Here is a 10,205-nt window from a genome sequence, read left to right as displayed (position 1 = left end):
TAAAACAAATACCATCCCATTTCAGTCTTACTGTGAGCAATTAGAATACTAAAGCCCTGTGAACTCGGTGCTAACACCAACTCAGAGCTGTTTCTTAACTTGATTTCAGAGTCTTTCTACCCAATGCATTCTATAATGAAACCTAATTTTATTAGAAAGGGTGGTGTCATTTACATTGTTTGGATTTGGAGGCACCCTGTCCTTTGGACATGGAATCAATGCCCTATAGCAGCAGCTGATGCTTTCAACTGCTTCCCACCCCTCCCCAAACTCCTTCTCCCACTGTCTCCCCTGCACTCTGTGACGGGGGTAGCGAGGCGATTCAGTGTGTCTTGCAGCTTCAGAAACAGCTTCTGTCTGGAGTTATATAAGGAAGTTTTGCAAAGTGACATGCTATCACTAGAGATTTAGTCATTCCATGTGGGCTGGATTCAAACTGAGATCTCAGGAGCTCAAAAGACAGAGCGACACAGCCTCCATGGAAGCCTGTGTACGGCAAGCGTGCGAGAATAGAGCCTTGTAATGAGAGGAAGCACAGGTTTTATTAACAAACAGTATGGCAAACCACAATTTCTTTTAAGATCACTTCATACCTCCTTAGGAGAACTATAATTGGGGATGCCTTGATGTTTCGCTCTGTGACGAGTTAAGAATTATGCCTGAGTCACTGTACTAGCCTTCATTTAAACTTTAATGTGCATTTTGCATTGGGTATAAAAACACTATTGCATTTACAACCTATCCAACACAGAGTGGGTACTTACATGCAGAGAACAGAATGTCAACAATTGGGTTTTAAATTATTTTTCTCTCTACCTGCACAATTTTGTTCAAGACAAACTAATAAATCCCTTTATTTTGTTTATTTTCTGCTGCTTTCACCATATGAAGAGAGAGAAAAAAGTAACTTGTGAGGCTAGCAAGGAAAAGAAAAAAAAAAAAAGAAAATTAACAGAAGGAATTTCATTTTTTAGGTGGCTAACACAGAGGATTTATAAAATCCAAAAGGTATAACTGAGTTCAGTATAGCTCCCAAGTTGCAGACCTTTGCAATAACACCCTAAATTTTCCTACTGGTCTTCACAGCTATTTCAAAAAGAAAAGCCGATAAGTAGCAGCTTTGTTCTTTACATATAATTAAATTTTCAGAGTGAATTTAAAAATTAGAAATCTTTTTAAAACTATAATCTTACGTGTGCAAGAAAAAATGATCCTACTGCACTCTTTGCAAAAGCACAGGAGCAGGCATGCAGGTGTTGTTAAAGGGATGAGAAAATGAACCTTGTTCTTCTGAAAAACCTCAGAAATCAGCCTATACAAACCCTTGCAACAATACTGTCATCTGTTTAAATACTGGGACTATTGGGGAGGGGAGCTCAGCAGCGGTGGGAAGGCTTTCATGTGGTTACATGTTTATTTTATTTAATTTTTTTGGTTAACTCTTTTACTCCATAGCTTTTAGATATTAATATCAGCTCTCTGAGAAGAGGGGAAAAATAAAGAATCCTTGTATCATAAATATCTACCTGCTTTTAAGAATTTGCTGTAATTGTCCTTAATCTGGTTACTTTAAAATTCTTTGTCATCACCATTTCTAAAACTAACAAATCCTTTCCTGCAGAGTTCAGTATATATTACTGAGACATTACAGGGCACACATGTTCCACAAAGAAGATACCAGACAAATACGTGATGTCAAAATACTTGTGTTTCAAAATATATTTATTCAAAGACTTTACTGGTCTAAGCTCTCCCTATTAAATCCTTCAGAAATCTGATGTGTAAGTAAACTTGACTTTACTCAGCCCTTCTTTTCAGTGGCTACTAGAAAATAATAAAAAAAAATAGCAGTTCAAATACCTGCTTTGCTACAACAGTAAGCAAAAGTAGAGATTCATTTCAGAAAATATACTGAAACATTTGAGGAACTGACCATTAAAACAGGCTTCTTTCTAAATATTTATGAGTCATTTTATAACTGGAAGAAAGGTGTTCTGGAATACTGATCTCTAGCGTTACACCTACAGATCTACAGCACTCACAAATAAATAATAAATATTGATATGTATGTAGGTCTCTTTACCTCTACTGTATTTTCAGTGGGTGTACAATATCCAATATAATACATAAGCTATTTAAATACCTCACACCAAACTCAAAACACTGTGAAATACCATGTAATTTTTAAAATGTTTCAGCAAAGGTTTATACCAAAGCAGTGCTTTCACCTTCAATACCAGTGTATAAATGTACTTTCCCTATCAAAGATTTTGTGATGCAAACATGATTATTACTGTACCTGATTTGATCATGGTATTCTTGGAGAGATCAAATAATAGAGGTTTTTTCCACCCTTCTTTTTCTAGTGCCTTTTAAAAAAATTCCACTATCAAAGAATGTTAATTTCTAAGGTTTGATCTAGAGATTCCCATGTAAGTATACAATTATTAGGGAAAAAGAGGCACAACAGTGAATATTTTAAAGCAATGTAATCAATATTTTTGCTTTGTGTAGATTTCCCTGCAACAATGAACAAAAAGATCTACTTCAGATTTAGAAACTCAGCTTTAAAGGGAAAGCTAGACAACAAAAAGCAAGAAAGTACTCACCTCTTCACGTAATTTTATCAACTGCAACATGAACGCACAAAAAAGATAAAAAGGAAAGAAATGGCAGGAAAGAAAGATCAGTTGTGTGACAGGATACAGAATTAACATTGACAATTTATCTGTTTACATGTTTAGCATTTAAAAATCACAGACAAACACATTAAAAGAACCTAAACATAGACTACATGCAGAGTTTTTTGAACGAATAAAGATCACTTTCTCACACTGTCACATTAAACAAAGAGAATAGTGTGAAATTCTCTTTTAAACCACATCTAAGACACCATCATGAAATAAAGGGGAATGACTTCATAGAAGTCTATATTATAAAGAAAAAAACAAGTTTACTATTCCTCTCTTCGAAGATTGTACAGCTGAAGTGGTTTTGTATATACAAGTTTCCAGAATGTTTTCTGTATATTTTAGTTGTGACAACTGATTTCTTATTTTACTAGCAGATCTAACTTATTAATAGATGACTACATCTTTATAGCATGTATTTCAGTATTTCAATTTTTATATACTGAGTTCTACTGGAACTATATTATTTAATTTTATTATTGAACTTCATACTGAGGGTTTTTGCCAGGTAAAAAAAATGAAGCAGCTTAGTTAAATGGTTCAGAACTATGATTTATTGAATAGCATATTTAAAAATAGACAAAGGAATAGGGAACAACATGAAGCATATTTCCCTCAGAAAAGACCCATTCCAGGTTCTCAATCCAGACCATTATACAGTGTGTACATATATATATACACACACAGAGTGCGTGTGTATGCTTATATAGTATATAAATCTATATTTATTTATTTATGCTTGTAAATCAACATAATCTAACACTAACAATATTGCTCTGGTAGCTTTACTACAAAACCAAATAAAATCACAGCCTGATTATCAAGCTATGTTGTGATATACTCATCCCTTACAGAGATAGAAAAATTATTTGTACTGGAACAAAATGTATAATTACCCACAACAAATATCTGCACAAGAACGGCCCTTTATAAAAAATTACAGTTCTCTCACCGATTCCAGCTCGAAATTACAACAGCTACACAATTATCTGAGTTTATGCTGCTACTTCACTTACAGTTTCATAACACTGTAATTTTCAACACATGTGTAAGCTGAGAATGTTTACTACTAATAAAGTCTCACCAGCATGAAGGAAACAAAAGAACCTCCATTATTCTCTATTGTTTCATATGGCTCGTCTAAAACTGAAGTTTTGCCTCACCCCTTTACCAAAAGGGACAAGAGGCTCTAACGAGGTGTAATTAGGAGGGCTCCTAAACCACCCCAACTTGAACTGGGCCAGCTCTTCTGCACCGAGCCAAAGGAACTTTGCTAGAATTTGGTATAAAGAAAACTGCACTGCCGGCCAAATCAGCGCCTAAATTCAAGTGCTTGGCCTATCATAAATTGGTCTCTTTCTCCAGCTCTTCCCCCCCCTTTTTCCCCAAAAAGGCAAACATTAAGGCTCTTTAGAAAGAGACGATCTGGGAGTTGATCACACAGCTATCTTTTCTTTCTGAGGCCACCATTCTTCAGTTGACTATGATACTTAAAGGGCCAAAGTTTAAAACGACTCTCCCGCAATAGAGCCCGTCCAGGCATGCCACCCTGCTATAATCAATGAGAGTTTTAAAATGCTGCACATTTGTTTTTTCAATAGGTCCCAAACAAAAATGTTCTATCTTGTTTGTGCTGCATGGCTGAATTTAAGCTCTGCATGGGATTTGCAGCTAAGCTAAGTAATGGGAGAGGGTTGGGCTTTTTTTTAACATTGGCTGAAAGATATTCATTCAAATTAACAAAAGATGTATTTTTCCCCATTTAACAATGCTCTTGATGAAAATGTGTTACCTTTACATTCCTATTTTGAAACATTATTTTTATTATGCTCACTCCTGAACTGTAAACAGCATTAAGCCATGCGCAGCCACCATTTTAGGTTATGATAATCAGCATATTTTTGAAACAAAGATTTTTTTTTTTTATTTTTTTTTTTTCTGCAATACAGAATTCGATACAAGAGGTAATCTGTTCCTTTGTGGGCTAAATAAAAAAAAAAAAAAAAAAAAGAAGAAAAAAAGAAAAAAAAAAAAAGTCTGGTTTACGCTGGTTTGAACCAGCGGAATCTCTTGTGGCTAAGCCTTCTGCTGTGACTAAAATCAAAACTGCACCACAGAGAGCGAGGGAGCGAGATGGGATGTGTGTGTGTGTGTGTGTGTGTGTGTGCACGCACACGTGTGGCCGCGAGGCTCGTCATGTGACACGGAAAACTACCGAATTTTTTTTAAAAAAAGCTGATAACGCCACCGCCGTCTCTGTCCGCATATAGATAACGAATAAATGCTGAACTCTATTAAACGCCCTTTACACATTATCGTGGGTCGAACACACAATTTTCTGAACTTATGATGACAGTCTATTTATTTTGCTATAAACCCTCGGCATGTAACGAACAGATTTGTGTCTGGTAATGATCTGCTCTGCCAGGGCTATATGAAATGATACCGACCTTCTTTAGATCTTGGCGAATTAAATTGACCAACTTCACCCCCTGGTCTGTAGCTGAAGTTTGACACACTTTATGCACAGCAAGCCCAAATCTAATATTATCACAACTTTGTAGTCAGAAATTAAGTAGACACAAAATATTTGCTCACTACGAATCATATATGGAATGTATGGGTATATGGATATGCAGTTTAACCCAATGTGAATTTATTTAAACCTACTAATGAACATAGCTGCAAAAGAGAAAAGAACAATATTACATCTCATGAAAGCTGATAATACTGAACTTCACACAATTTTGGTCGAGAGAGATTTCTGGTTTAACCCAACATATAATTCCTCAAAAACATACGAATTGCTACAGAAAACAGTTCTATTATAATTAAAGTGAAGCTACAACTTTATGTATTGTCTCACTGCACCGAAAAACTCAAAACTTTCAAGAGATTTGCTAAATGTTGGTGGCAAGGATGACAAAGAAGACTTGAAAGCAACAGAGCCTGTTAAAGATCACTCTTGTAAAATAAATAACAACGCACACAGTAGTTTTTAGGCATTGGGTTTGTGAGGTGGGGGGTTCTTTTGATGCAAGAAATGACATTTCTTGATTTTTAACCTCTGAGTGCCTTATCTGAGTACATTTCCATGATTCAATTAAGAAGAAATTAAAATATATTAAGCAATGACTTTACTGAACTCTAGGTGTATTAAGAGCACTATATCACTACTTGCCACATGAAAAAAAGTTGCATTTATTTAAAAAGCAACTTTCAGGAGCAGAATTATATAATTCTTACAAATTCTTACAGGAAATTTCTCTATGATCTATCTGTTAAAAGCAATTACATCTTGGTATAATCAAGGGAATTGTATTCCAAGCTATTCTAAGTGCCATCTAGAGACAATGGCTGCTACTTCTGGGAGACATGTTGGGAAAATGAAGAAGACAAAAGACAAATCACCATTAGCTATTCTTCAATCTGTTCTTTGTACTTCAACCTTCCTTCCTGAGAGAACAACTGGAAACTCATACCTATCATCCTATTCATTACAACTCATAACTTGGCTGTGGTTTGCTGTAATTGTACCTTTGAAACTCAACTAAAAAAAGAGAAGCTGAGGAAAAGACCCAGATCATTTATTTCTCCAATAGTGACCTCTTTCATTTCTAGCTTTTTAATATGATCATACCAGCCAGCATGCATTAAATTCCTTTTGTCTTCTCTCTCCACCAAAAACATCATGCAGATGTTTTATCACAATGACAAAGACCAACAACTCATAGCTCTTGTTTGCCTCTGGGTAACAATCCTGACAAGTCAGATATTCAATATTTCTCTTGGCAGATTTTACCAATATTTGTGGTTTGGTACAGGAGCAATTCTGAGCTGGTAACTTTTGTCAACACCTCCTCTGTCAGAAAAGGAATCCTTTCTCTCCCCTTTAAGTTCACTGAATTGGGGAAAACAAACCCAGCATTTTTCAGTTAAACTAATTTAACCTAATCCAAACTGATTGAGAAGTAAAAATCCTACAATATCAGGCCTAGGATTAGTCCATGTACTTATATTTATTTCCATCAGACAAAACAAAAGCAAGCATCTGAAACATCTTCAAATATTCTACATGGCTTTAAGTAATACCTGAGCATCCTTTCATCATTTACTCCAAATTTTCTATTGATATAATAATGGCTAGGAGTGAAAACCTGGGGTTACTGAGTTAAACACGACAATATCTCATGTTCAGTGTCTGGTAAGTACCTAAACTTTACACTTGATTTTGAAAGCTGTACATTCTAATAAGCTCAATACCACTTAAAGTTTTTGCACTAACTGCTTGCACCCGTAGCTACATGTATACAGGTACAGGTATAAATAAAGATATTTAATAAAAAAAGAGAATGTGGTATTTGTTATTGAAACAACACAATAAATAATGTATTTTAAAAATACTGGCATTCACATATTTAAAAGAAATCAGGTGACTCCTTTATGGTGCCATTTCATTATAGGTTTCAAGAAAGGAATGAAGAACTTTAAAAGGTACAGAGGTAATAATTTCAAGCTGGGCTATGGAAAAGGATTTTGATTACCTAAAAAAACTATACAAGAGTTCTTCAGCAGCCAAAATTTTCTTCCATTTAAATAGTGGTGATTTGGAAGAAAAAGCCCTAAATTGACAAATTGAAGGTTGAAGGTATCATTTAGTTTCTTGAGACGAGAACAAGTCTTTTTTACCAAGTTTGGAAAAAAGATCTCCAATGACAAAAAGTGCTCACATGAACCAGTTATTTAAACATTCTTTAAAAAGTGAAAATAAAATATTTTATCTCATCCCTACACATAAGATATTCTGTTATAAGTAAAGCTTCTTATCACAATTGCTGTTTTATGTCTGAATTCACACATTTTTTTCTTGAAATGTAAAAGTAGCAGCACCTTAAGAGAAGAAAAAGGGGAACCTTAACACTTTCATAGGAGTGCAGTTATAATCATGACATACAGACTGTGAAACTCTTCTCCCAGAAATAATATTCTCCATAAATTCATTTTTTAGGTATATTACCCCCTCTTTATTTTACTCAAATTTTGGAATCTCCCTTTTCTATCATATATAAATATGAAGAATAACGTCCTTTAAATTTAAGTCTTCACATAGTTATCAGAGATGCTATACTTCAGTGTTACATCTTCAGATAATGTATCCTGTGTCTAATTTCATTCATGTATGAATTAAAGACTATTACAGAGTTTAAAACTTATAGAGCGTGTTTAAAATACTGTATAAGATTTGGGTTATGAGGTCTGTGTTTTGAAAGTGCTTGTACCAGGTAAGTCTCCAAGTCTTTATTTTTTTCTGTCCTTAGTGGAGCCGAGCTTATACTGAGCATAGAAGATATTAAAAAAAAATCAGAACATTGTTCTGATCCATTTCCTTATTTAATAACACATTTATCAAGTAAGCATTTACACAATTTTTTCTTTTGTTAGCAAAATAATTGGGATTCTATCTGGTCAGAAGAGAAAATATGATCTGTGAGAAAACTTCCAGTTAACTTCTAACTCAAAAAATACAAGACTTTGATAACATAGTTTTCAGAAAGAAAATAAATATTCTCCTTTCAGACAGAGTGTCAAACATTTCACCCCAAAAAGCAATATTAACAGGTGAGTCAAAGTGTCCTGAATAAAACGTTGCCTTTACAGTTTTCAGTATTCAAGCAGGATCCTCAGTGTAGTATGCAGAACAACAATACGGGTACAAGATTTTAAAAAAGCCTCAGGATTATCAAGCTTTCATTCATTAAAAGAGGTGGATAGCACTCTGCATCCTAGTACAACATGCATTATGAAAGCACACTCTTATTAGTACAACTTGTGTTTTTGGTACAAGGAGAGAAAATCTGGTTAAAGAAGAAATCACACAAGGAAACTGAGTGGGATACTGCCTAATTCTGAGAGTGCACTTTCATTTGTTTTGCCTGCCAGTGTTGATTTAATTATACTGCATTATTATCAAAGCTGCATTATGTACTTTTTTATTCCTTTTACATGTGTTTGAGGTGAAGACCTTGGCTTTGTCGGCAAACAGCGTGTTTCAAGTTATTTCTTAAGTACTAAATAATAAAGAAAAGAGAAGAAAAGATTTTTTTTGAGATAGCAGACAGTGATCACAAGTTAAAGGGTTAAATGTAAGATCTCCAAGAAACATTTTGAAGTTGATTAAGACCCCAGCTTTGCATTAAACAGTATCACTTCCACATGAGTTGTTGCTAATGCTGTTAAGGAGCAGCTTGAGAAGCCCAGTGTGCCAGTGACCTCCTTCACCCTCCAGCCACCCACTAGGGCTTCTTGATTAGCATCCTACCTGGTTCTCTGAGGAATTCCCGTCATCCCCTAGGAGCTCATTCCGCACCTCATCACTGTAGGCGATTCGTGACCTTTTCTGTAAAACAAAAAGAAAAAAGGGTTAGGAAGTAAAGCTCCAAAGCCATTGGTATCAAGGCTGATCATCTTAAACCTCGAGAGCCCCCTAATGGATACCTATTTGATTAAAAAAAAATAAAAATCTGCAAGTGAAAGTTATTACAAAGTTCTTCAACTGCTGTATCTTAACAAATCTGCATGGCAAAACTATAGCATTTCTCAGACAGTCACACCCTCAACATTGCAGCAATGAAAGCAGCTTCTGTGAAGCTCAAGATACATAACGTGTGAGGCAATATGCACTAATAGCAGAAGCATTGAAAAAATGCCAGTGCGGGAACCAAGTGCATTTTTCTGAAGAACACTTGCTAGCAGGTCACAGAATGCAACATAAGAGCCATGGCAGCAATGCCACTAGACAGGAAAGGAAGACTGAGCTTTTCCCATATTAAAAACCCCCAAAAACCAAACCTGAACAACATACATGTGACATATCTGATTCCATTTGAAGATGTAGAAAATTAACAAACATTTTCTATGCTGCTAAGACTGCTGGGAAAGGATCAGAAATTAAAGGGCGAAAGAAAGGAGAGAAAATAACAGTACAAGGAAACATTGGTTTTTAGTAGTTTATGGAAACACCACAAAACTGAGAAACTCATCATGGGATCGTTATGGCAGACAGAATATTATGTAAATTCACATCTTATGAGCACCAGATTTGCTCTTGAACTGATAATTATGTTGATTCTAAACTAGATCAAGTTCCAAGCAATGGAAAGCAAATGTGTGATGATGACAAAGGTAGCACAGGATTCAGCAGAGCAATGGGGAAGTCCACAGTGAAAACATCAGCCCAGCTTTCAATTTCTCTGTTAGCCAAATAACAGGCTATTACTCAGTTAATACTCCCACACTAACCATTAAAGGAGGGATTGAATTTTTAATATATTGTCAATTTTTTTTTCTTTTTGAGAGTAGTTATGGTAATTTTTACACCTCATCAGTGGAAGAAACCCAAGAGTAACAAAACCTAAGCTACAGGGCCTTCCTTTATTGATGGGGGCTTCCCTCACACCCTGCCATGATAGTGACTACCAGTAGGAACTCAGAAGAAATTAAGCCCTCCTCAAACCT

At 35.3% G+C, this 10,205-nt stretch overlaps 1 protein-coding gene across 4 annotated transcripts in view; it reads right to left on the bottom strand.

The window, feature by feature from the left end:
* The window catches only part of VTI1A (vesicle transport through interaction with t-SNAREs 1A), a 258,318-nt gene that overhangs the window by 198,972 nt on the left and 49,141 nt on the right, over nt 1–10,205 (bottom strand). For 2 of the 4 annotated variants that reach the window (XM_088169337.1, XM_014872501.2), the window contains exons 4-5: nt 9,010–9,087; nt 2,610–2,630 (exon numbers count right to left, since the gene is read on the bottom strand). In XM_088169337.1, coding sequence (XP_088025463.1) covers nt 2,610–2,630; nt 9,010–9,087 — 99 coding nt within the window. The remainder of the gene's footprint in view (nt 1–2,609; nt 2,631–9,009; nt 9,088–10,205) is intronic. The other 2 variants (XM_088169338.1, XM_014872502.2) reach the window with 1 other exon arrangement.

Source organism: Sturnus vulgaris, chromosome 8 (genome assembly GCF_052056855.1).
Source record: "Sturnus vulgaris isolate bStuVul1 chromosome 8, bStuVul1.hap1, whole genome shotgun sequence".
Classification (NCBI taxonomy): Eukaryota; Metazoa; Chordata; class Aves; order Passeriformes; family Sturnidae; genus Sturnus; species Sturnus vulgaris.
The sequence above is the reverse complement of the archived record's forward strand: the minus strand, read 5'-3'. Positions and strand labels throughout refer to the sequence as shown.